The sequence below is a fragment of the Bufo bufo genome, chromosome 5 (assembly GCF_905171765.1).
Source record: "Bufo bufo chromosome 5, aBufBuf1.1, whole genome shotgun sequence".
NCBI classification, from domain to species: Eukaryota; Metazoa; Chordata; class Amphibia; order Anura; family Bufonidae; genus Bufo; species Bufo bufo.
The window spans coordinates 564,839,726-564,867,041 of NC_053393.1; the positions used below are offsets into that span (position 1 = coordinate 564,839,726).

At 55.1% G+C, this 27,316-nt stretch overlaps 1 protein-coding gene across 1 annotated transcript in view; it reads right to left on the reverse strand.

Moving 5' to 3' along the window:
* Positions 1 to 26,621, reverse strand: part of LOC121000947 — a 47,137-nt gene extending 20,516 nt beyond the window's left edge. Inside the window, exons 1-5 of the mRNA XM_040431772.1 lie at positions 26,473 to 26,621; positions 4,602 to 4,728; positions 2,499 to 2,612; positions 1,492 to 1,575; positions 1,140 to 1,418 (exon numbers count right to left, since the gene is read on the reverse strand). Of these exons, the coding sequence (XP_040287706.1) occupies positions 1,140 to 1,418; positions 1,492 to 1,575; positions 2,499 to 2,612; positions 4,602 to 4,728; positions 26,473 to 26,490 (622 nt within the window). The 5' untranslated portion in view covers positions 26,491 to 26,621. The remainder of the gene's footprint in view (positions 1 to 1,139; positions 1,419 to 1,491; positions 1,576 to 2,498; positions 2,613 to 4,601; positions 4,729 to 26,472) is intronic.
* Positions 26,622 to 27,316: the final 695 nt, after the last annotated feature.

Here is a 27,316-nt window from a genome sequence, read left to right on the forward strand (position 1 = left end):
TCCTGTCTCCACTCTGCTCATTCACATATGGCTCCTGTCTCCACTCTGCTCATTCACATGTGGCTCCTGTCTCCACTCTGCTCATTCACATGTGGCTCCTGTCTCCACTCTGCTCATTCACATGTGGCTCCTGTCTCCACTCTGCTCATTCACATGTGGCTCCTGTCTCCACTCTGCTCATTCACATGTGGCTCCTGTCTCCATTCTGCTCATTCACACGTGGCTCCTGTCTCCACTCTGCTCATTCACATGTGGCTCCTGTCTCCACTCTACTCATTCATGTGGCTCCTGTCTCCATTCTGCTCATTCACACGTGGCTCCTGTCTCCACTCTGCTCATTCACACGTGGCTCCTGTCTCCACTCTGCTCATTCACATGTGGCTCCTGTCTCCACTCTACTCATTCATGTGGCTCCTGTCTCCATTCTGCTCATTCACATGTGGCTCCTGTCTCCATTCTGCTCATTCACACGTGGCTCCTGTCTCCACTCTGCTCATTCACATGTGGCTCCTGTCTCCACTCTACTCATTCATGTGGCTCCTGTCTCCATTCTGCTCATTCACACGTGGCTCCTGTCTCAATTCTGCTCATTCACACGTGGCTCCTGTCTCCACTCTGCTCATTCACATGTGGCTCCTGTCTCCATTCTGCTCATTCACACGTGGCTCCTGTCTCCATTCTGCTCATTCACATGTGGCTCCTGTCTCCACTCTGCTCATTCACACGTGGCTCCTGTCTCCACTCTACTCATTCATGTGGCTCCTGTCTCCATTCTGCTCATTCACACGTGGCTCCTGTCTCCACTCTGCTCATTCATGTGTGGCTCCTGTCTCCACTCTGCTCATTCACACGTGTCTCCTGTCTCCATTCTGCTCATTCACACGTGGCTCCTGTCTCCATTCTGCTCATTCACATGTTTACACTGGACAATGATCGGAATAATTGTTTGCCCGGCTGACGATTGGCCGATGTAAGTGGGCTCTTGTGGATGTTTACCTCAACCGACCATAAACCCCGAAGATGGCAGAAGCTTTGTCCTCCCGCAGGACAAGGCCATGCTGCCAGCATGGGAAGACCTATTTCTTGCCAGGTGCTGCACACATATGTAACATTACACCCATCCCCCACCCGCTTCTCACCAAAGTGGAGTTGCATCCTTATCTCCATCAGCCGTTCAGGGTCTCTGTTGTTAAAATCTGCCCATCGGTGGAGTAGCTGGCGTGGGGTGCGGAGGCAGCCAGACATGGGCTCCAGACAGCGGGCAATTTCCTGGAGAATGGAACGGCGCTGGCGCAGAGAGATGGCTCCCGTTCTCTGTAGCTCATCCGGCAGATACCGATCCATTAACGAGACAAAACACTCCAGTTCTATACGGGAGAAGTTGGGGGACCTGCGGCTGCGGCGCTTCCTCACCACCCCTGAAATGTAAACGGGAAGGCCATAATATATGGGGTATCATAATCAAGAAATAAAGCTGCACCCTGAACTAACGTCTGCGGTATGTGAGCGCCCGATGTTCCGTCCACACCCGGTCATACATGGACACTTCCTCTGCATCTCTCCAGCTCTGCAGATCTAAAAGACATGACCACAGAATAAAGAAGTCATTAGATGTGTAATAATAAGGGAGGATGTTATAATCAACACCAAGACTAACACATGAACATATGAGAGTGTATAGATCTGCCCCAAGGCACCTTTGGCATCCTAAGTTCGCTCCATGGCACATTCTGCATCGTACATCGAACCCCATGGCACCTTCCGCATTCTATGCCCGCGCCATGGCGTGTTTTGCAACATAGGCCCGTGTCATAGCATGTTCCCCATCCTACTCCCACCCCATGGAACTAAACACCCAATCCAAGGCATGTTCCCCATCCTACTCCTGACTCAGGGCACGTTCGGCAACACATACCTGCCTCACGGCACATTTCGTATCCTACAGCCGCAACATGGCATGTTCCGCAACACAGGCCCGCCCCATGGCATGCTCTGCATAATCCACTCATCCCATGGCACGTTCCCCAACAAAGGCCCACCCCATCGCATGTTCTGCATCGTAGACCCGCCCCGCGGCACATTCCGCAACATAGACCAGCCTTATGGCACGTTCCACACCTTACGCCTGCCCCACGGCACACTCATTATCCTACATCCTCCCCATGGTATGTTCTGTATCCTACGCCTGCCACATGGGACGTTCTGCATTCTACACCCGCCCTATGGCATGCTCCACATCCTACACCCACACCATAGCATGTTCCGTATCCTACGCCGACCCATGGCTTGTTCTGCATCATACGCTAGCCCCATGGCATCCTACACCAACCCTATGGTACTTTTGTCATCTTACCCCCGCCTCATGGCATGTTCCGCTGCTATGCCTGGCCCATGACATGTTTCCTCATGCCCCATGGCAGAGTCTGCTGCGTACTTCTGTCCCATAACAAATTTAGCCCATTGTTACTATATGTTGGTGATTTCTCTAGCGCACCTACCTGAGGCGGCTTCTGGGTCACACCCCAGCTCCTCCCACCTTGGAGCACCCTCAATACATGGTTCCTTTCCACTTTCGATCAGTAACAGAAGCTCAGACTTCACCATGGGAATCCCTGCCCCGAAAAAAGAAGAAATCACCGAACTATACATAATTAGCACAGTCATAATCCTGCTAACTGGTTTTTGCTCCCTGCACTTTAAACACATGGTATTCAGGTGTCTCCACCCGATGTTGACGGCATCCAGCTCTACTTGTCCCTAAAAAGGCTGTAGAGAATGGAACCAACACTAACTACCAAAAGGGGAGTGGGCCGTGAAGACTGAGGCTGTGACAACTGAGAGGGGAGTGGGCCGTGAAGACTGAGGCTGTGACTACTGATAGGAGAATGGGCTGTGATGACTAAGGGAGTGACTACCGAGAGGGGAGTGGGCTGTGAAGACTGAGGCTGTGACTACTGAGAGGGGAGTGGGCCGTGAAGACTGAGGCTGTGACTACTGAGAGGGGAGTGGGCCGTGAAGACTGAGGCTGTGACTACTGAGAGGGGAATGGGCTGTGAAGACTGAGGCTGTGACTACCAAAAGGGGAGTGGGCCGTGAAGACTGAGGCTGTGACTACTGAAAGGGGAGTGGGCCGTGAAGACTGAGGCTGTGACTACTGAGAGGGGAGTGGGCTGTGAAGACTGAGGCTGTGACTACTGAGAGGGGAGTGGGCCGTGAAGACTGAGGCTGTGACTACCGAGAGGGGAGTTGGCCGTGAAGACTGCGGCTGTGACTACTGAGAGGGGAATGGGCTGTGAAGACTGAGGATGTGACTTCTGAGAGGGAATGGGCTCTGAAGACTGAGGCTGCGACTACCAAGAAGGGAGTGGGCTGTGAAGACTGAGGCTGTGACTACTGAGAGGGGAGTGGGCTGTGAAGACTGAGGATGTGACTACTGAGAGGGGAATGGGCTGTGAAGACTGAGGCTGTGACTACCGAGAGGGGAGTGGGCTGTGAAGACTGAGGCTGTGACTACTGAGAGGGGAGTGGGCTGTGAAGACTGAGGCTGTGACTACTGAGAGGGGAGTGGGCTGTGAAGACTGAGGATGTGACTACTGAGAGGGGAGTGGGCTGTGAAGACTGAGGCTGTGACTACTGAGAGGGGAGTGGGCTGTGAAGGCTGTGACTACTGAGAGGGGAGTGGGCCGTGAAGACGGAGGCTGTGACTACCAAGAAGGGAGTAGGCTGTGAAGACTGAGGCTGTGACTACTGAGAGGTGAGTGGGCTGTGAAGACTGAGGCTGTGACTACTGAGAGGGGAATGGGTTGTGAAGACTGAGGCTGTGACTACTGAGAGGGGAGTGGGCTGTGAAGACTGAGGCTGTGACTACCGAGAAGGGAGTGGGCCGTGAAGACTGAGGCTGTGACTACCGAGAAGGGAGTGGGCCGTGAAGACTGAGGCTGTGACTACTGAGAGGGGAATGGGCCGTGAAGACTGAGGCTGTGACTACTGAGAGGGGAGTGGGCTGTGAAGACTGAGGCTGTGACTACTGAGAGGGGAGTGGGCTGTGATGACTGAGGCTGTGACTACTGAGAGGGGAGTGGGCTGTGAAGACTGAGGCTGTGACTACTGAGAGGGGAGTGGGCTGTGAAGACTGAGGCTGTGACTACTGAGAGGGGAGTGGGCTGTGAAGACTGAGGCTGTGACTACTGAGAGGGGAGTGGGCTGTGAAGACTGAGGCTGTGACTACTGAGAGGGGAGTGGGCTGTGAAGACTGAGGCTGTGACTACTGAGAGGGGAGTGGGCTGTGAAGACTGAGGCTGTGACTACTGAGAGGGGAATGGGCTGTGAAGACTGAGGCTGTGACTACTGAGAGGGGAGTGGGCCGTGAAGACTGAGGCTGTGACTACTGAGAGGGGAATGGGCCGTGAAGACTGAGGCTGTGACTACTGAGAGAGGAGTGGGCTGTGAAGACTGAGGCTGTGACTACTGAGAGGGGAGTGGGCTGTGAAGACTGAGGCTGTGACTACTGAGAGGGGAGTGGGCTGTGAAGACTGAGGCTGTGACTACTGGGACATTTAGTGCACATCCATGTCAGCTGCTCAGACGTCTTCTCTACTTACCCAGTGACCGGAGAGCACAGTAGGTTTCCATCATCACCTCCTTGTACAGGTCCTTCTGCCACTCTTCTAAGCTCCCCCACTCCTCCTGGGTGAAGTATATGGCCACATCATCAAACAACAAAGGCTCCTGGAAATAATAATGTAGGGGATAATTCCGACTCTACAATCATGACACTTGTGCTCACTGACTACACAAGGCAAAGTGTCACCCCCCTCCCCATTTCCAGTATTAGTTGACATGATGAATCCAGAGGAATTTATAATCAGAGAAAATCCTTTAGAAAATGTGCCCCTGCAGCGACCAGCTGAGCACAAGGTTCCCCCACCACCCCTGCCTCCCACAAACAACTGATTTTGCTGGGGGAAGCTTTGGCCCACCAGAGATTTGCAGCAAGGTTCTAGAACAACAGTGAAGGTCTTCAAGAGGTCCAAATACTTGTGGACAAAATGATCAGCTTAGAAAACTGTCAAGAGGGATAACTTGTGTATAATGGGTCTTCTGGAAGATCCTTAAGGAAACAACCAGAACTGTATAGAGTCCTCCCGAAAAATGTCCAACCCAGACCAGAGTTCCCATGAGGGATGTCTAACTGGTCTCAATAAAGCCCTGTGCTGCCGGAGGTTCCACCGAAGTTATAAAGAGGCGCCGGCAGATCCTGCTCCAGTTCTAAATGTAAGACGGGTGTAGAAAATGGTAAATAAGACGGGCCTGGCGCCATCCCCTTCTCCACCACAACCACTTTTGTAGACCTGGTGTGAGCGGGGAGAAGCCACAGATTGGGGCACAACTAGCTGTTGCACTGCAATCTGCACCTGAAATATGCCAAATATAGGTGTATTTCAGCTTAATAAACGACCCCGAAGAAAAGTCTTACCAGGACAATAGAGAAATGTCCAACCAGGACTAGAGAGTACTCAGTTAAGGCCTCCAAGTCTCCACAAGAGATCGAGTACCAGACCAATCATAAAGCATGCTGTGACATCTATACTATCTAGGTCTACATCGTCCACAGGAATAATAAATCTGCTGGGGGCGGCCATCCTGCCTGAGCTGTGAACAGCAGCTAACGATAGTGGGTATGCTCTGTGAGCCATTCTGGGGCAGGAGGGTCAGGCTTGGTTGGGTGTAGAAGAGTCAGGTGTAGGTGGCCCTGGTATAGTTTGGGCGTATGAGTAGTGACGAGTGAACCTGGACCGCCACTTTCGGGTCCGCATTGAACATTACAGTGTCCGGGTACCGAATCCAAACGTTGGCACCAGTTTAAATAAAGCTTGTTAAAAGGCTGCAGCCAATCAACAAGCGGTTAGGCTGTGGGCACTTGGAAGCCGTTACAGTCATGTCTAGTATTGGATCACATGGTGCAGCGCCATTCTGCTCTGACTGGTGTAGGGACAGGACGCTGCAGCTGGCAGGAGAGGGTTAGGCTGTTATTAGTATTATACAGTGTGCTGGGGACCTGTAGGTATTACTGATGGGGGCAGTACAGCTCCTCTGCACCACTGAGACAGAAATACCTGACTGAGGGGACCTGTAGACATTACTGATGGGGGCAGTACAGCTCCTCTGCACCACTGAGACAGAAATACCAGACTGAGGGGGACCTGTAGGTATTACTGATGGGGGCAGTACAGCTCCTCTGCACCACTGAGACAGAAATACCAGACTGAGGGGACCTGTAGGTATTACTGATGGGGGCAGTACAGCTCCTCTGCACCACTGAGACAGAAATACCAAACTGAGGGGACCTGTAGACATTACTGATGGGGGCAGTACAGCTCCTCTGCACCACTGAGACAGAAATACCATACTGAGGGGACCTGTAGGTATTACTGATGGGGGCAGTACAGCTCCTCTGCACCACTGAGACAGAAATACCAGACTGAGGGGACCTGTAGACATTACTGATGGGGGCAGTACAGCTCCTCTGCACCACTGAGACAGAAATACCAGACTGAGGGGACCTGTAGGTATTACTGATGGGGGCAGTACAGCTCCTCTGCACCACTGAGACAGAAGTACCAGACTGAGGAGGACCTGTAGGTATTACTGATGGGGGCAGTACAGCTCCTCTGCACCACTGAGACAGAAATACCTGACTGAGGGGACCTGTAGACATTACTGATGGGGGCAGTACAGCTCCTCTGCACCACTGAGACAGAAATACCAGACTGAGGAGGACCTGTAGGTATTACTGATGGGGGCAGTACAGCTCCTCTGCACCACTGAGACAGAAATACCTGACTGAGGGGGACCTGTAGACATTACTGATGGGGGCAGTACAGCTCCTCTGCACCACTGAGACAGAAATACCAGACTGAGGGGACCTGTAGGTATTACTGATGGGGGCAGTACAGCTCCTCTGCACCACTGAGACAGAAGTACCTGACTGAGGGGGACCTGTAGGTATTACTGATGGGGGCAGTACAGCTCCTCTGCACCACTGAGACAGAAATACCAGACTGAGGGGGACCTGTAGGTATTACTGATGGGGGCAGTACAGCTCCTCTGCACCACTGAGACAGAAATACCAGACTGAGGGGACCTGTAGGTATTACTGATGGGGGCAGTACAGCTCCTCTGCACCACTGAGACAGAAATACCAAACTGAGGGGACCTGTAGACATTACTGATGGGGGCAGTACAGCTCCTCTGCACCACTGAGACAGAAATACCATACTGAGGGGACCTGTAGGTATTACTGATGGGGGCAGTACAGCTCCTCTGCACCACTGAGACAGAAATACCAGACTGAGGGGACCTGTAGACATTACTGATGGGGGCAGTACAGCTCCTCTGCACCACTGAGACAGAAATACCAGACTGAGGGGACCTGTAGGTATTACTGATGGGGGCAGTACAGCTCCTCTGCACCACTGAGACAGAAGTACCAGACTGAGGAGGACCTGTAGGTATTACTGATGGGGGCAGTACAGCTCCTCTGCACCACTGAGACAGAAATACCTGACTGAGGGGACCTGTAGACATTACTGATGGGGGCAGTACAGCTCCTCTGCACCACTGAGACAGAAATACCAGACTGAGGAGGACCTGTAGGTATTACTGATGGGGGCAGTACAGCTCCTCTGCACCACTGAGACAGAAATACCTGACTGAGGGGGACCTGTAGACATTACTGATGGGGGCAGTACAGCTCCTCTGCACCACTGAGACAGAAATACCAGACTGAGGGGACCTGTAGGTATTACTGATGGGGGCAGTACAGCTCCTCTGCACCACTGAGACAGAAGTACCTGACTGAGGGGGACCTGTAGGTATTACTGATGGGGGCAGTACAGCTCCTCTGCACCACTGAGACAGAAATACCAGACTGAGGAGGACCTGTAGACATTACTGATGGGGGCAGTACAGCTCCTCTGCACCACTGAGACAGAAATACCAGACTGAGGAGGACCTGTAGGTATTACTGATGGGGGCAGTACAGCTCCTCTGCACCACTGAGACAGAAGTACCTGACTGAGGGGACCTGTAGACATTACTGATGGGGGCAGTACAGCTCCTCTGCACCACTGAGACAGAAATACCAGACTGAGGGGACCTGTAGGTATTACTGATGGGGGCAGTACAGCTCCTCTGCACCACTGAGACAGAAGTACCTGACTGAGGGGGACCTGTAGGTATTACTGATGGGGGCAGTACAGCTCATCTGCACCACTGAGACAGAAATACCAGACTGAGGAGGACCTGTAGGTATTACTGATGGGGGCAGTACAGCTCCTCTGCACCACTGAGACAGAAATACCAGACTGAGGGGACCTGTAGGTATTACTGATGGGGGCAGTACAGCTCCTCTGCACCACTGAGACAGAAATACCTGACTGAGGGGGACCTGTAGACATTACTGATGGGGGCAGTACAGCTCCTCTGCACCACTGAGACAGAAATACCAGACTGAGGGGGACCTGTAGACATTACTGATGGGTGCAGTACAGCTCCTCTGCACCACTGAGACAGAAATACCAGACTGAGGAGGACCTGTAGGTATTACTGATGGGGGCAGTACAGCTCCTCTGCACCACTGAGACAGAAATACCAGACTGAGGAGACCTGTAGGTATTACTGATGGGGGCAGTACAGCTCCTCTGCACCACTGAGACAGAAATACCAGACTGAGGAGGACCTGTAGACATTACTGATGGGGGGAGTACAGCTCCTCTGCACCACTGAGACAGAAATACCAGACTGAGGAGGACCTGTAGGTATTACTGATGGGGGCAGTACAGCTCCTCTGCACCACTGAGACAGAAATACCAGACTGAGGAGGACCTGTAGACATTACTGATGGGGGCAGTACAGCTCCTCTGCACCACTGAGACAGAAATACCAGACTGAGGAGGACCTGTAGACATTACTGATGGGGGCAGTACAGCTCCTCTGCACCACTGAGACAGAAATACCAGACTGAGGGGGACCTGTAGACATTACTGATGGGGGCAGTACAGCTCCTCTGCACCACTGAGACAGAAATACCAGACTGAGGGGGACCTGTAGACATTACTGATGGGGGCAGTACAGCTCCTCTGCACCACTGAGACAGAAATACCAGACTGAGGGGACCTGTAGGTATTACTGATGGGGGCAGTACAGCTCCTCTGCACCACTGAGACAGAAATACCAGACTGAGGGGGACCTGTAGGTATTACTGATGGGGGCAGTACAGCTCCTCTGCACCACTGAGACAGAAATACCAGACTGAGGAGGACCTGTAGACATTACTGATGGGGGCAGTACAGCTCCTCTGCACCACTGAGACAGAAATACCAGACTGAGGGGGACCTGTAGACATTACTGATGGGGGCAGTACAGCTCCTCTGCACCACTGAGACAGAAATACCAGACTGAGGGGGACCTGTAGACATTACTGATGGGGGCAGTACAGCTCCTCTGCACCACTGAGACAGAAATACCAGACTGAGGGGACCTGTAGGTATTACTGATGGGGGCAGTACAGCTCCTCTGCACCACTGAGACAGAAATACCAGACTGAGGGGGACCTGTAGGTATTACTGATGGGTGCAGTACAGCTCCTCTGCACCACTGAGACAGAAATACCAGACTGAGGGGGACCTGTAGGTATTACTGATGGGGGCAGTACAGCTCCTCTGCACCACTGAGACAGAAGTACCAGACTGAGGAGGACCTGTAGGTATTACTGATGGGGCAGTACAGCTCCTCTACACCACTGAGACAGAAATACCTGACTGAGGGGACCTGTAGACATTACTGATGGGGGCAGTACAGCTCCTCTGCACCACTGAGACAGAAATACCAGACTGAGGGGGACCTGTAGACATTACTGATGGGGGCAGTACAGCTCCTCTGCACCACTGAGACAGAAGTACCAGACTGAGGAGGACCTGTAGGTATTACTGATGGGGCAGTACAGCTCCTCTACACCACTGAGACAGAAATACCTGACTGAGGGGACCTGTAGACATTACTGATGGGGGCAGTACAGCTCCTCTGCACCACTGAGACAGAAATACCAGACTGAGGGGACCTGTAGGTATTACTGATGGGGGCAGTACAGCTCCTCTGCACCACTGAGACAGAAATACCTGACTGAGGGGACCTGTAGGTATTACTGATGGGTGCAGTACAGCTCCTCTGCACCACTGAGACAGAAATACCAGACTGAGGGGGACCTGTAGACATTACTGATGGGGGCAGTACAGCTCCTCTGCACCACTGAGACAGAAGTACCAGACTGAGGAGGACCTGTAGGTATTACTGATGGGGGCAGTACAGCTCCTCTGCACCACTGAGACAGGAATACCAGACTGAGGAGGACCTGTAGGTATTACTGATGGGGGCAGTACAGCTCCTCTGCACCACTGAGACAGAAATACCAGACTGAGGAGGACCTGTAGGTATTACTGATGGGGCAGTACAGCTCCTCTGCACCACTGAGACAGAAATACCAGACTGAGGGGACATGTAGGTATTACTGATGGGGACAGTACAGCTCCTCTGCACCACTGAGACAGAAATACCAGACTGAGGGGGACCTGTAGGTATTACTGATGGGGGCAGTACAGCTCCTCTGCACCACTGAGACAGAAATACCAGACTGAGGGGGACCTGTAGACATTACTGATGGGTGGAGTACAGCTCCTCTGCACCACTGAGACAGAAATACCAGACTGAGGAGACCTGTAGACATTACTGATGGGGGCAGTACAGCTCCTCTGCACCACTGAGACAGAAATACCAGACTGAGGAGGACCTGTAGACATTACTGATGGGGGCAGTACAGCTCCTCTGCACCACTGAGACAGAAATACCAGACTGAGGAGGACCTGTAGACATTACTGATGGGGGCAGTACAGCTCCTCTGCACCACTGAGACAGAAATACCAGACTGAGGAGGACCTGTAGACATTACTGATGGGGGCAGTACAGCTCCTCTACACCACTGAGACAGAAATACCAGACTGAGGGGACATGTAGGTATTACTGATGGGGGCAGTACAGCTCCTCTGCACCACTGAGACAGAAATACCAGACTGAGGGGGACCTGTAGACATTACTGATGGGGGCAGTACAGCTCCTCTGCACCACTGAGACAGAAATACCAGACTGAGGAGGACCTGTAGGTATTACTGATGGGGGCAGTACAGCTCCTCTGCACCACTGAGACAGAAATACCAGACTGAGGGGGACCTGTAGACATTACTGATGGGGGCAGTACAGCTCCTCTGCACCACTGAGACAGAAATACCAGACTGAGGAGACCTGTAGGTATTACTGATGGGGGCAGTACAGCTCCTCTGCACCACTGAGACAGAGATACCAGACTGAGGAGGACCTGTAGACAATACTGATGGGGGCAGTACAGCTCCTCTGCACCACTGAGACAGAAATACCAGACTGAGGGGGACCTGTAGGTATTACTGATGGGGGCAGTACAGCTCCTCTGCACCACTGAGACAGAAATACCAGACTGAGGAGGACCTGTAGACATTACTGATGGGGGCAGTACAGCTCCTCTGCACCACTGAGACAGAAATACCAAACTGAGGAGGACCTGTAGGTATTACTGATGGGGGCAGTACAGCTCCTCTGCACCACTGAGACAGAAATACCAGACTGAGGAGACCTGTAGGTATTACTGATGGGGGCAGTACAGCTCCTCTGCAGCACTGAGACTGAAATACCAAACTGAGGGGACCTGTAGGTATTACTGATGGGGGCAGTACAGCTCCTCTGCACCACTGAGACAGAAATACCAGACTGAGGGGGACCTGTAGGTATTACTGATGGGGGCAGTACAGCTCCTCTGCACTACTGAGACAGAAATACCAGACTGAGGAGGACCTGTAGACATTACTGATGGGGGCAGTACAGCTCCTCTGCACCACTGAGACAGAAATACCAGACTGAGGAGACCTGTAGGTATTACTGATGGGGGCAGTACAGCTCCTCTGCACCACTGAGACAGAAATACCAGACTGAGGAGACCTGTAGGTATTACTGATGGGGGCAGTACAGCTCCTCTGCACCACTGAGACAGAGATACCAGACTGAGGAGGACCTGTAGACAATACTGATGGGGGCAGTACAGCTCCTCTGCACCACTGAGACAGAAATACCAGACTGAGGAGACCTGTAGGTATTACTGATGGGGGCAGTACAGCTCCTCTGCACCACTGAGACAGAAATACCAGACTGAGGAGGACCTGTAGACATTACTGATGGGGGCAGTACAGCTCCTCTGCACCACTGAGACAGAAATACCAGACTGAGGGGACCTGTAGACATTACTGATGGGGGCAGTACAGCTCCTCTGCACCACTGAGACAGAAATACCAGACTTAGGGGGACCTGTAGACATTACTGATGGGGGCAGTACAGCTCCTCTGCACCACTGCGACAGAAATACCAGACTGAGGAGGACCTGTAGACATTACTGATGGGTGGAGTACAGCTCCTCTGCACCACTGAGACAGAAATACCAGACTGAGGAGACCTGTAGACATTACTGATGGGTGCAGTACAGCTCCTCTGCACCACTGAGACAGGAATACCAGACTGAGGGGGACCTGTAGACATTACTGATGGGGGCAGTACAGCTCCTCTGCACCACTGAGACAGGAATACCAGACTGAGGGGGACCTGTAGACATTACTGATGGGTGCAGTACAGCTCCTCTGCACCACTGAGACAGAAATACCAGACTGAGGAGGACCTGTAGGTATTACTGATGGGGGCAGTACAGCTCCTCTGCACCACTGAGACTGAAATACCAAACTGAGGGGGACCTGTAGACATTACTGATGGGGGCAGTACAGCTCCTCTGCACCACTGAGACAGAAATACTAGACTGAGGGGGACCAGAGGGACGTCCTTGTACTGACCACCATTCACACTAACACCAGCTCCCCTGCCCCTTTACGAGGTACCACAACCACTGAGAATGGGTGAAAGCAGGGCTCTCCTCCATGAGAACATGGAAAAGATGGACGTCCTTGTACTGACCACCATTAGCACTAACACCAGCTCCCCTGCCCCTTTACGAGGTACCACAACCACTGAGAATGGGTGAAAGCAGGGCTCTCCTCCATGAGAACATGGACAAGAGGGACGTCCTTGTACTGACCACCATTCACACTAACACCAGCTCCCCTGCCCCTGTACGAGGTACCACAACCACTGAGAATGGGTGAAAGCAGGGCTCTCCTCCATGAGAACATGGACAAGAGGGACGTCCTTGTATTGACCACCATTCACACTAACACCAGCTCCCCTGCCCCTGTACGAGGTACCACAACCACTGAGAATGAGTGAAAGCAGGGCTATCCTCCAGGAGAACATGGACAAGAGGGACGTTCTTGTACTGACCACCATTCACACTAACACCAGCTCCCCTGCCCCTGTACGAGGTACCACAACCACTGAGAATGAGTGAAAGCAGGGCTATCCTCCAGGAGAACATGGACAAGAGGGACGTCCTTGTATTGACCACCATTCACACTAACACCAGCTCCCCTGCCCCTGTAAGTGGTACCACAACCACTGAGAATGGGTGAAAGCAGGGCTATCCTCCATGAGAACATGGACAGGAGGGACGTCCTTGTACTGACCACCATTCACACTAACACCAGCTCCCCTGCCCCTGTACGAGGTACCACTACCACTGAGAATGGGTGAAAGCAGGGCTATCCTCCATGAGAACATGGACAAGAGGGACGTCCTTGTACTGACCACCATTAGCACTAACACCAGCTCCCCTGCTCCTGTATGAGGTAAAACAACCACTGAGAATGGGTGAAAGCAGGGCTATCCTCCATGAGAACATGGACAAGAGGGACGTCCTTGTACTGACCACCATTCACACTAACACCAGCTTCCCTGCTCCTGAATGAGGTAAAACAACCACTGAGAATGGGTGAAAGCAGGGCTATCCTCCATGAGAACATGGACAAGAGGGACGTCCTTGTACTGACCACCATTAGCACTAACACCAGCTCCCCTGTCCCTGTACAAGGTACCACAACCACTGAGAATGGGTGAAAGCAGGGCTATCCTCCATGAGAACATGGACAAGAGGGACGTCCTTGTACTGACCACCATTAGCACTAACACCAGCTCCCCTGCTCCTGTATGAGGTAAAACAACCACTGAGAATGGGTGAAAGCAGGGCTATCCTCCATGAGAACATGGACAAGAGGGACGTCCTTGTACTGACCACCATTCACACTAACACCAGCTCCCCTGCCCCTGTACGAGGTACCACTACCACTGAGAATGGGTGAAAGCAGGGCTATCCTCCATGAGAACATGGACAAGAGGGACGTCCTTGTACTGACCACCATTCACACTAACACCAGCTCCCCTGCCCCTGTACGAGGTACCACAACCACTGAGAATGTGTGAAAGCAGGGCTCTCCTCCATGAGAACATGCTGGTGACCAGAGGGACGTCCTTGTACTGACCACCATTCACACTAACACAAGCACCCCTGTCCCTGTACGAGGTACCACAACCACTGAGAATGGGTGAAAGCAGGGCTCTCCACCATGAGAACATGGACAAGAGGGACCTCCTTGTACTGACCACCATTCACAATAACACCAGCTCCCCTGCTCCTGTATGAGGTAAAACAACCACTGAGAATGGGTGAAAGCAGGGCTATCCTCCATGAGAACATGGACAAGAGGGACGTCCTTGTACTGACCACCATTCGCACTAACAACAGCTCCCCTGCCCCTGTGCGAGGTACCACAACCACTGAGAATGGGTGAAAGCAGGGCTCTCCTCCATGAGAACATGGACAAGAGGGACGTCCTTGTACTGACCACCATTCACACTAACACCAGCTTCCCTGCTCCTGTATGAGGTAAAACAACCACTGAGAATGGGTGAAAGCAGGGCTATCCTCCATGAGAACATGGACAAGAGGGACGTCCTTGTACTGACCACCATTAGAACTAACACCAGCTCCCCTGTCCCTGTACAAGGTACCACAACCACTGAGAATGGGTGAAAGCAGGGCTATCCTCCATGAGAACATGGACAAGAGGGACGTCCTTGTACTGACCACCATTCACACTAACACCAGCTCCCCTGCCCCTGTACGAGGTACCACTACCACTGAGAATGGGTGAAAGCAGGGCTATCCTCCATGAGAACATGGACAAGAGGGACGTCCTTGTACTGACCACCATTAGCACTAACACCAGCTCTCCTGCTCCTGTATGAGGTAAAACAACCACTGAGAATGGGTGAAAGCAGGGCTATCCTCCATGAGAACATGGACAAGAGGGACGTCCTTGTACTGACCACCATTCACACTAACACCAGCTCCCCTGCCCCTGTACGAGGTACCACTACCACTGAGAATGGGTGAAAGCAGGGCTATCCTCCATGAGAACATGGACAAGAGGGACGTCCTTGTACTGACCACCATTCACACTAACACCAGCTCCCCTGCCCCTGTACGAGGTACCACAACCACTGAGAATGGGTGAAAGCAGGGCTCTCCTCCATGAGAACATGCTGGTTACAAGAGGGACGTCCATGTACTGACCACCATTCACACTAACACAAGCACCCCTGTCCCTGTACGAGGTACCACAACCACTGAGAATGGGTGAAAGCAGGGCTATCCTCCATGAGAACATGGACAAGAGGGACGTCCTTGTACTGACCACCATTCACACTAACACCAGCTCCCCTGCTCCTGTACGAGGTACCACTACCACTGAGAATGGGTGAAAGCAGGGCTATCCTCCATGAGAACATGGACAAGAGGGACGTCCTTGTACTGACCACCATTCACAATAACACCAGCTCCCCTGCCCCTGTACGAGGCACCACAACCACTGAGAATGGGTGAAAGCAGGGCTCTCCTCCATGAGAACATGGACAGGAGGGACGTCCTTGTACTGACCACCATTCACACTAACACCAGCTCCCCTGCCCCTGTACGAGGTACCACTACCACTGAGAATGGGTGAAAGCAGGGCTATCCTCCATGAGAACATGGACAGGAAGGACGTCCTTGTACTGACCACCATTCACACTAACACCAGCTCCCCTGCCCCTGTAAGTGGTACCACAACCACTGAGAATGGGTGAAAGCAGGGCTCTCCTCCATGAGAACATGGACAAGAGGGACGTCCTTGTACTGACCACCATTCACACTAACACCAGCTCCCCTGCCCCTGTACGAGGTACCACAACCACTGAGAATGGGTGAAAGCAAGGCTCTCCTCCATGAGAACATGGACAAGAGGGACGTCCTTGTACTGACCACCATTCACATTAACACCAGCTCCCCTTCCCCTGTACGAGGTACCACAACCACTGAGAATGGGTGAAAGCAGGGCTCTCCTCCATGAGAACATGGACAAGAGGGACGTCCTTGTACTGACCACCATTCACAATAACACCAGCTCCCCTGCCCCTGTACGAGGCACCACAACCACTGAGAATGGGTGAAAGCAGGGCTATCCTCCATGAGAACATGGACAAGAGGGACGTCCTTGTACTGACCACCATTCACACTAACACCAGCTCCCCTGCTCCTGTACGAGGTACCACAACCACTGAGAATGGGTGAAAGCAGGGCTCTCCTCCATGAGAACATGGACAAGAGGGACGTCCTTGTACTGACCACCATTCACACTAACACCAGCTCCCCTGCTCCTGTATGAGGTAAAACAACCACTGAGAATGGGTGAAAGCAGGGCTCTCCTCCATGAGAACATGGACAAGAGGGACGTCCTTGTACTGACCACCATTCACACTAACACCAGCTCCCCTTCCCCTGTACGAGGTACCACAACCACTGAGAATGGGTGAAAGCAGGGCTCTCCTCCATGGGAACATGGACAGGAGGGACGTCCTTGTACTGACCACCATTCACACTAACATCAGCTCCCCTGCCCCTGTACGAGGTACCACTACCACTGAGAATGGGTGAAAGCAGGGCTATCCTCCATGAGAACATGGACAAGAGGGACGTCCTTGTACTGACCACCATTCACACTAACACCAGCTCCCCTGCTCCTGTACGAGGTACCACAACCACTGAGAATGGGTGAAAGCAGGGCTCTCCTCCATGAGAACATGGACAAGATGGACTTCCTTGTTCTGACCACCATTCACAATAACACCAGCTCCCCTGCTCCTGTACGAGGCACCACTACCACTGAGAATGGGTGAAAGCAGGGCTATCCTCCATGAGAACATGGACAGGAGGGACGTCCTTGTACTGACCACCATTCACACTAACACCAGCTCCCCTGCTCCTGTACGAGGTACCACTACCACTGAGAATGGGTGAAAGCAGGGCTCTCCTCCATGAGAACATGGACAAGAGGGACGTCCTTGTACTGACCACCATTCACACTAACGCCAGCTCCCCTGCCCTGTACGAGGCACCACAACCACTGAGAATGGGTGAAAGCAGGGCTCTCCTCCATGTAAACATGGACAAGAGGGACGTCCTTGTACTGACCACCATTAGCACTAACACCAGCTCCCCTGTCCCTGTACAAGGTACCACAACCACTGAGAATGGGTGAAAGCAGGCCTCTCCTCCATGAGAACATGGACAAGAGGGACGTCCTTGTACTGACCACCATTCACACTAACACCAGCTCCCCTGCTCCTGTACGAGGTACCACAACCACTGAGAATGGGTGAAAGCAGGGCTCTCCTCCATGAGAACATGGACAAGAGGGACGTCCTTGTACTGACCACCATTCACACTAACACCAGCTCCCCTGCCCCTGTACGAGGTACCACTACCACTGAGAATGGGTGAAAGCAGGGCTATCCTCCATGAGAACATGGACAAGAGGGACGTCCTTGTACTGACCACCATTCACACTAACACCAGCTCCCCTGCTCCTGTACGAGGTACCACAACCACTGAGAATGGGTGAAAGCAGGGCTCTCCTCCATGAGAACATGGACAAGAGGGACGTCCTTGTACTGACCACCATTCACACTAACACCAGCTCCTCTGCCCCTGTACGAGGTACCACTACCACTGAGAATGGGTGAAAGCAGGGCTCTCCTCCATGAGAACATGGACAAGAGGGACGTCCTTGTACTGACCACCATTCACACTAACACCAGCTCCCCTGCCCCTGTACGAGGTACCACTACCACTGAGAATGGGTGAAAGCAGGGCTATCCTCCATGAGAACATGGACAAGAGGGACGTCCTTGTACTGACCACCATTCACACTAACACCAGCTCCCCTGCCCCTGTACGAGGTACCACAACCACTGAGAATGGGTGAAAGCAGGGCTCTCCTCCATGGGAACATGGACAGGAGGGACGTCCTTGTACTGACCACCATTCACACTAACACCAGCTCCCCTGCCCCTGTACGAGGTACCACAACCACTGAGAATGGGTGAAAGCAGGGCTCTCCTCCATGAGAACATGGACAAGAGGGACGTCCTTGTACTGACCACCATTCACACTAACACCAGCTTCCCTGCTCCTGTATGAGGTAAAACAACCACTGAGAATGGGTGAAAGCAGGGCTCTCCTCCATGAGAACATGGACAAGAGGGACGTCCTTGTACTGACCACCATTAGCACTAACACCAGCTCCCCTGCCCCTGTACGAGGCACCACAACCACTGTCCCCAAACCAGTTTGTATCCTGGACTACAACAGGCACATGGGGGGGAGGGGTGGATCTCTCAGATCAAGTTCTGAAGCCCTACAGTGCCACATGAAAATCAAAAGTGTGGTACAAAAAGCTGGCCGTACACATCGTACAGGTGGCAATGTACAATGCGTACCTGCTATTTCAGTCTGCAGGCCACAGAGGAGCTTTCCTTCAGTTCCAAGAGGTGGTTATCAAGGCCCTAATTTATCAAACCCGGGCCGGAGAGGGTCCCAGGACTTAAGGGAGTCATGGTGCCCATGTCGTACCAGGGCAACATTTTCCAGGTCCAGTCCGCCAGACAGCAAGGAAGGGAAGGACCCAAAAAAGACGCAGGGTGTGTTCCAAAGGGGGGATAAGGAAGGACACCATAAAAAAACCTGCCCTGTGCATGCAGGAGGTCCTCAGAGTCTGCCGCTCATCCATGGGGTATTACTATAATTCCATCCATGATGCGCCCTGTAATATTTCCACTATATATCTGATTTAGTCCGCATCGCTTAGACTGTGTCGGCAGATAAGAACCATGTGGCCCATCTAGTCTGCCCAATATACTGAATCCTATGGATAGCCCCCGGCCCTATCTTATATGAAGGATGGCCTTATGCCTATCCCATGCATGCTTAAACTCCTCCACTGTATTTGCAGCTACCACTTCTGCAGGAAGGCTATTCCATGCATCCACTACTCTCTCAGTAAAGTAATACTTCCTTATATTACTTTTAAACCTTTGCCCCTCTAATTTAAAACTGTGTCCTCTTGTGGTAGTTTTTCTTCTTTTAAATATGCTCTCTTCCTTTACCGAGTTGATTCCCTTTATGTATTTAAAAGTTTCTCTCATCTCCCCTCTGTCTCGTCTTTCTTCCGAGCTATACATGTTAAGGTCCTTTCATCTTTCCTGGTAAGTTTTATCCTGCAATCCATGTACTAGTTTAGTAGCTCTTCTCTGAACTCTCTCCACCTCGCTTGCATATCCACTTTCCAACAACCACTACATATTCACTACATAAAGTGACACAGGTCAGATTTCCCCCAAAAATGGCCTGGTCCTTAAAGGGGTTCTCTGGGAATTAAGAAAATGAAAATACTTAAAAATTACTTTATAATCAATACTTTCCCAAATAACTTTCATTAGTTATAATGGCTTGTTTTGTCTGGGGAGCAATCATTAGTGGAAATAAAATGGCTGCTGTCCTATTAATGCTCACAGAACCTGTCCTAATCACACAGAAGGACAAGTTACTTAAGAGCACTGAGCTAAAGAGCTGCCTCATCCTCCTCTCTGCTCGTCAGGGATTATGAACCTGAATACAGCTGATAAGATCTTCGGCTGAATCTCTGTAGGAATGGAGTCCATGAGGAGACATGAAGTACAGAGAGAACGGACCGGACAGACTATGGTAATGTAGACTGTATAGAAGAGCGTCTGCTCACCAGCCACATCCCCACCTCCTCTCTGTCCTTCATGTCTCCTCAGCAACTCCATTCCGACAGGGATTCAGCTGAAGATCGTATCAGCTGTATTCAGGATCATAATCCCTGACGAGCAGAGAGGAGGTGGGGAAGTGGCTGTGTCCTCCAGTGTGATTAGGACAGGTTATATGAGCACTAACAGGACGACGGCCATTTTATTTCCCCTGACGATCGCTCCCCAGACAAAACGAGCCATTATAACTAATGAAAGGTATTAGTGAATATATTTATTATAAAGTAATATTTAGGTATTTTCATTTTCTTAATTCCCGGAGAACCCCTTGGTGAAAAATGACTGTGTCCTCAAGGGGTTTTAAAAAACACAACAAAACACAGAAACAGTGTTGGCTTCTTCCTCCACCTCTTCCATCTACACAGCCTCCTCAGCCTCCTCCTCCACTTGGACCTCCGCCTCCTTGTTCAAGATTGTAATTTTTTATTTTCATGTATTTTATGTTATTTTAAGTCCTTTCCTTATCCACATTGGTTTGCAGGGTAACTGTCCTGCTTTTACGCCCACTCCGGGGCCTTTTGCAGCCCTCTAGCCCTTTCTATGACTATTTTACAGCCCCAAATTTCAGGTCCTGATTGACTTCAATGGGGTTCGTTGTACGGGTCAAGTTAGGAACCCGAACCAATCCCCTCGAACCCAGACATTCAGCGGTGCGCTCATCACTATGTATAAGGGTGGAGTGCAAAGGAGTGTCAGGTCTAGGTTGGGTGTAGTAGAATCAGGTGTAGGAGGGTCGGGTGTATGAGAATAGCGTGCAGGGCAGTGAACTGTAGGATGGGTGTATGAGGGTCAGTGAAATATGGTCGCTTGGAGTTTCGTTGTATGGGATTTAGGTGTAGGAGGGCGAGGTGTGGGTCGGCTGAAAGAGAGCGAGGTGTGGGTCGGCTTTATGAGGGCGAGGTGTAGGTCAGCTGTAGGAGGACGAGGTGTTGGTCGGCTGTAGGAGGACGAGGTGTGGGTCGGCTGTAAGAGAGCGAGGTGTGGGTCGGCTGTAAGAGAGCGAGGTGTGGGTCGGCTGTAGGAGGACGAGGTGTGGGTCGGCTGTAAGAGAGCGAGGTGTGGGTCGGCTGTAGGAGGACGAGGTGTGGGTCGGCTGTAGGAGGACGAGGTGTGGGTCGGCTGTAGGGGGTCGAGGTGTGGGTCGGCTGTAGGAGGACGAGGTGTGGGTCGGCTGTAAGAGGACGAGGTGTGGGTCGGCTGTAGGGGGGGCGAGGTGTTGGTCGGCTGTAGGAGGACGAGGTGTGGGTCGGCTGTAGGAGGACGAGGTGTGGGTCGGCTGTAGGAGGACGAGGTGTGGGTCGGCTGTAGGAGGACGAGGTGTGGGTCGGCTGTAGGAGGACGAGGTGTGGGTCGGCTGTAGGGGGGCGAGGTGTGGGTCGGCTGTAGGGGGGGCGAGGTGTGGGTCGGCTGTAGGAGGACTAGGTGTGGGTCGGCTGTAGGAGGCAAGGTGTGGGTCGGCTGTAGGGGGGCGAGGTGTGGGTCGGCTGTAGGAGGACGTGGTGTGGGTCAGCTGTAGGAGGCAAGGTGTGGGTCGGCTGTAGGAGGACGAGGTGTGGGTCGGCTGTAGGAGGACGAGGTGTGGGTCGGCTGTAGGAGGACGAGGTGTGGGTCGGCTGTAGGAGGCAAGGTGTGGGTCGGCTGTAGGAGGACGAGGTGTGGGTCGGCTGTAGGAGGACAAGGTGTGGGTCGGCTGTAGGAGGACGAGGTGTGGGTCGGCTGTAGGGGGGCGAGGTGTGGGTCGGCTGTAGGGGGGGCGAGGTGTGGGTCGGCTGTAGGAGGACTAGGTGTGGGTCGGCTGTAGGGGGGGCGAGGTGTGGGTCGGCTGTAGGAGGACTAGGTGTGGGTCGGCTGTAGGGGGGGCGAGGTGTGGGTCGGCTCTAGGAGGACGTGGTGTGGGTCGGCTGTAGGAGGACGAGGTGTGGGTCGGCTGTAGGAGGACTAGGTGTGGGTCGGCTGTAGGGGGGGCGAGGTGTGGGTCGGCTGTAGGAGGACTAGGTGTGGGTCGGCTGTAGGGGGGGCGAGGTGTGGGTCGGCTGTAGGAGGACGTGGTGTGGGTCGGCTGTAGGGGGGCGAGGTGTGGGTCGGCTGTAGGGGGGGCGAGGTGTGGGTCGGCTGTAGGAGGACTAGGTGTGGGTCGGCTGTAGGGGGGCGAGGTGTGGGTCGGCTGTAGGAGGACTAGGTGTGGGTCGGCTGTAGGGGGGCGAGGTGTGGGTCGGCTGTAGGAGGACGAGGTGTGGGTCGGCTGTAGGAGGAGGAGGTGTGGGTCGGCTGTAGGGGGGCGAGGTGTGGGTCGGCTGTAGGGGGGCGAGGTGTGGGTCAGCTGTAGGAGGACGAGGTGTTGGTCGGCTGTAGGAGGACGAGGCGAGGTGTGGGTCGGCTGTAAGAGGACAAGGTGTGGGTCGGCTGTAGGGGGGGCGAGGTGTTGGTCGGCTGTAGGAGGACGAGGTGTGGGTCGGCTGTAAGAGAGCGAGGTGTGGGTCGGCTGTAGGAGGACGAGGTGTGGGTCGGCTGTAGGAGGACGAGGTGTGGGTCGGCTGTAGGAGGACGAGGTGTGGGTCGGCTGTAGGAAGACGAGGTGTGGGCCGGCTGTAAGAGGACGAGGTGTGGGTCGGCTGTAGGGGGGGCGAGGTGTTGGTCGGCTGTAGGAGGACGAGGTGTGGGTCGGCTGTAAGAGAGCGAGGTGTGGGTCGGCTGTAGGAGGACGAGGTGTGGGTCGGCTGTAGGAGGACGAGGTGTGGGTCGGCTGTAGGAGGACGAGGTGTGGGTCGGCTGTAGGGGGGCGAGGTGTGGGTCGGCTGTAGGGGGGCGAGGTGTGGGTCGGCTGTAGGGGGGGCGAGGTGTGGGTCGGCTGTAGGAGGACTAGGTGTGGGTCGGCTGTAGGAGGCAAGGTGTGGGTCGGCTGTAGGGGGGCGAGGTGTGGGTCGGCTGTAGGAGGACGTGGTGTGGGTCAGCTGTAGGAGGCAAGGTGTGGGTCGGCTGTAGGAGGACGAGGTGTGGGTCGGCTGTAGGAGGACGAGGTGTGGGTTGGCTGTAGGAGGACGAGGTGTGGGTCGGCTGTAGGAGGCAAGGTGTGGGTCGGCTGTAGGAGGACGAGGTGTGGGTCGGCTGTAGGAGGACAAGGTGTGGGTCGGCTGTAGGAGGACGAGGTGTGGGTCGGCTGTAGGGGGGCGAGGTGTGGGTCGGCTGTAGGGGGGGCGAGGTGTGGGTCGGCTGTAGGGGGGGCGAGGTGTGGGTCGGCTGTAGGAGGACTAGGTGTGGGTCGGCTGTAGGGGGGGCGAGGTGTGGGTCGGCTGTAGGAGGACTAGGTGTGGGTCGGCTGTAGGGGGGGCGAGGTGTGGGTCGGCTGTAGGAGGACGTGGTGTGGGTCGGCTGTAGGAGGACGAGGTGTGGGTCGGCTGTAGGAGGACGAGGTGTGGGTCGGCTGTAGGGGGGCGAGGTGTGGGTCGGCTGTAGGGGGGGCGAGGTGTGGGTCGGCTGTAGGAGGACTAGGTGTGGGTCGGCTGTAGGGGGGCGAGGTGTGGGTCGGCTGTAGGAGGACGAGGTGTGGGTCGGCTGTAGGAGGACGAGGTGTGGGTCGGCTGTAGGAGGACGAGGTGTGGGTCGGCTGTAGGGGGGCGAGGTGTGGGTCGGCTGTAGGGGGGCGAGGTGTGGGTCGGCTGTAGGGGGGCGAGGTGTGGGTCGGCTGTAGGGGGACGAGGTGTGGGTCGGCTGTAGAGGGCGAGGTGTGGGTCGGCTGTAGGGGGACGAGGTATGGGTCGGCTGTAGGGGGACGAGGTGTGGGTCGGCTGTAGAAGGACGAGGTGTGGGTCGTCTGTAGGGGGGACGAGGTGTGGGTCGGCTGTAGGGGGGCGAGGTGTGGGTCGGCTGTAGGGGGGCGAGGTGTGGGTCGGCTGTAGGGGGGCGAGGTGTGGGTCGGCTGTAGGAGGACGAGGTGTGGGTCGGCTGTAGGGGGGCGAGGTGTGGGTCGGCTGTAGGGGGGGTGAGGTGTTGGTCGGCTGTAGGAGGACGAGGTGTGGGTCGGCTGTAAGAGAGCGAGGTGTGGGTCGGCTGTAGGAGGACGAGGTGTGGGTCGGCTGTAGGAGGACGAGGTGTGGGTCGGCTGTAGGAGGACGAGGTGTGGGTCGGCTGTAGGAGGACGAGGTGTGGGTCGGCTGTAAGAGGACGAGGTGTGGGTCGGCTGTAGGGGGGGCGAGGTGTTGGTCGGCTGTAGGAGGACGAGGTGTGGGTCGGCTGTAAGAGAGCGAGGTGTGGGTCGGCTGTAGGAGGACGAGGTGTGGGTCGGCTGTAGGAGGACGAGGTGTGGGTCGGCTGTAGGAGGACGAGGTGTGGGTCGGCTGTAGGGGGGCGAGGTGTGGGTCGGCTGTAGGAGGACTAGGTGTGGGTCGGCTGTAGGGGGGGCGAGGTGTGGGTCGGCTGTAGGAGGACTAGGTGTGGGTCGGCTGTAGGAGGCAAGGTGTGGGTCGGCTGTAGGGGGGCGAGGTGTGGGTCGGCTGTAGGAGGACTAGGTGTGGGTCGGCTGTAGGGGGGCGAGGTGTGGGTCGGCTGTAGGGGGGCAAGGTGTGGGTCGGCTGTAGGAGGAGGAGGTGTGGGTCGGCTGTAGGAGGAGGAGGTGTGGGTCGGCTGTAGGACGAGGTGTGGGTCGGCTGTAGGGGGGCGAGGTGTGGGTCGGCTGTAGGAGGACGAGGTGTGGGTCGGCTGTAGGGGGGGCGAGGTGTGGGTCGGCTGTAGGAGGACTAGGTGTGGGTCGGCTGTAGGAGGCAAGGTGTGGGTCGGCTGTAGGGGGGCGAAGTGTGGGTCGGCTGTAGGAGGAATAGGTGTGTGTCGGCTGTAGGGGGGCGAGGTGTGGGTCGGCTGTAGGGGGGCGAGGTGTGGGTCGGCTGTAGGGGGGCAAGGTGTGGGTCGGCTGTAGGAGGAGGAGGTGTGGGTCGGCTGTAGGAGGAGGAGGTGTGGGTCGGCTGTAGGAGGACGAGGTGTGGGTCGGCTGTAGGGGGGCGAGGTGTGGGTCGGCTGTAGGGGGGGCGAGGTGTGGGTCGGCTGTAGGGGGACGAGGTGTGGGTCGGCTGTAGGGGGACGAGGTGTGGGTCGGCTGTAGGGGGCGAGGTGTGGGTCGGCTGTAGGGGGACGAGGTATGGGTCGGCTGTAGGGGGACGAGGTGTGGGTCGGCTGTAGGGGGACGAGGTGTGGGTCGTCTGTAGGGGGGCGAGGTGTGGGTCGGCTGTAGGGGGGCGAGGTGTGGGTCGGCTGTAGGAGGACGAGGTGTGGGTTGGCTGTAGGGGGGCGAGGTGTGGGTCGGCTGTAGGGGGGTGGGGTGTGGGTCGGCTGTAGGGGGGCGAGGTGTGGGTCGGCTGTAGGGGGACGAGGTGTGGGTCGGCTGTAGGGGGGCGAGATGTGGGTCGGCTGTAGGGGGACGAGGTGTGGGTCGGCTGTAGGGGGGACGAGGTGTGGGTCGGCTGTAGGGGGGGCGAGGTGTGGGTCGGCTGTAGGGGGGGCGAGGTGTGGGTCGGCTGTAGGAGGCAAGGTGTGGGTCGGCTGTAGGGGGACGAGGTGTGGGTCGGCTGTAGGGGGGTGGGGTGTGGGTCGGCTGTAGGGGGGCGAGGTGTGGGTCGGCTGTAGGGGGACGAGGTGTGGGTCGGCTGTAGGAGGACGAGGTGTGGGTCGGCTGTAGGGGGACGAGGTGTGGGTCGGCTGTAGGGGGGCGAGGTGTGGGTCGGCTGTAGGGGGGCGAGGTGTGGGTCGGCTGTAGGAGGCAAGGTGTGGGTCGGCTGTAGGGGGGCGAGGTGTGGGTCGGCTGTAGGGGGACGAGGTGTGGGTCGGCTGTAGGGGGGTGGGGTGTAGATTCAGGCAGGTGCCCGGGGTTGCTCTGTCTTTCAGTCGCCCCCTCCCCCCCGAGTCCTGGAGATTATACAAATACTTGGGGGCCATCCACAAACACCTGAGGTGTTGGGATTCGGGGGCGTTGTCTGCCCTCCCAGGGGCGGAGCAATCTACGGAGGGGCGGTATGTTTCTTCCGTATAGAGGGAGCGTCCTCACCTTTTCCTTCTCACCCCCTGCATGTCCCTGTGATCAGAGACTTCCCTTTAATTACACATCTAATAGCCCTCAGTGACATCACTCCCAGGGGGCGGGGCTGTGACTACGCCTGTGTGATGCCTGCGGGGAGCCGCTCACAGAGCTATCGCCTCAGTATACAGCGCCCTCAGCCTTGTAGACAAGTCCCCTCCCCCTCTTACCTGCCCTGCGGCCTCCATCCTGCCCCCTGCAGGCTCCACTCAGCCTCACAACTCTCAGCAGCCTCCAGACATCTGCCCGCCGCGCTGCATGCTGGGTCCCGTAGTCCTGGAGCCTCCTCGTGTTCTTCACTTCCTGTCTCCGCTCTGACCGCCCGGACTACAATTCCCAAGGAAACCCGCGGCGACTGCCTCAACCCTGCGCAGCAGACGGATCACATGACCTCTGACGGCGTCACATGACCCGGAGCTACAGACCGCCCAGAGTCTACTCACGTGACCATAGCTGATCACATGATGTTCTTAGCGGCGCTGCTGGATGGTTCTGCTCCCAGTGTGGTCAGTGAGGGGTTACAGCTCTGTGCTGCTGACGGATCCCAGGCGGTGAGCCTGTATGGTGCTCTGTGCTGCTGACAGACCCCAGGCGGTGAGCCTGTATGGTGCTCTGTGCTGCTGACAGACCCCAGGCGGTGAGCCTGTATGGTGCTCTGTGCTGCTGACAGACCCCAGGCGGTGAGCCTGTATGGTGCTCTGTACTGCTGACAGACCCCAGGCGGTGAGCCTGTATGGTGCTCTGTGCTGCTGACAGACCCCAGGCGGTGAGCCTGTATGGTGCTCTGTGCTGCTGACAGACCCCAGGCGGTGAGCCTGTGTGGTGCTCTGTGCTGCTGACAGACCCCAGGCAGTGAGCCTGTATGGTGCTCTGTGCTGCTGACAGACCCCAGGCAGTGAGCCTGTATGGTGCTCTGTGCTGCTGACAGACCCCAGGCGGTGAGCCTGTGTGGTGCTCTGTGCTGCTGACAGACCCCAGGCGGTGAGCCTGTATGGTGCTCTGTGCTGCTGACAG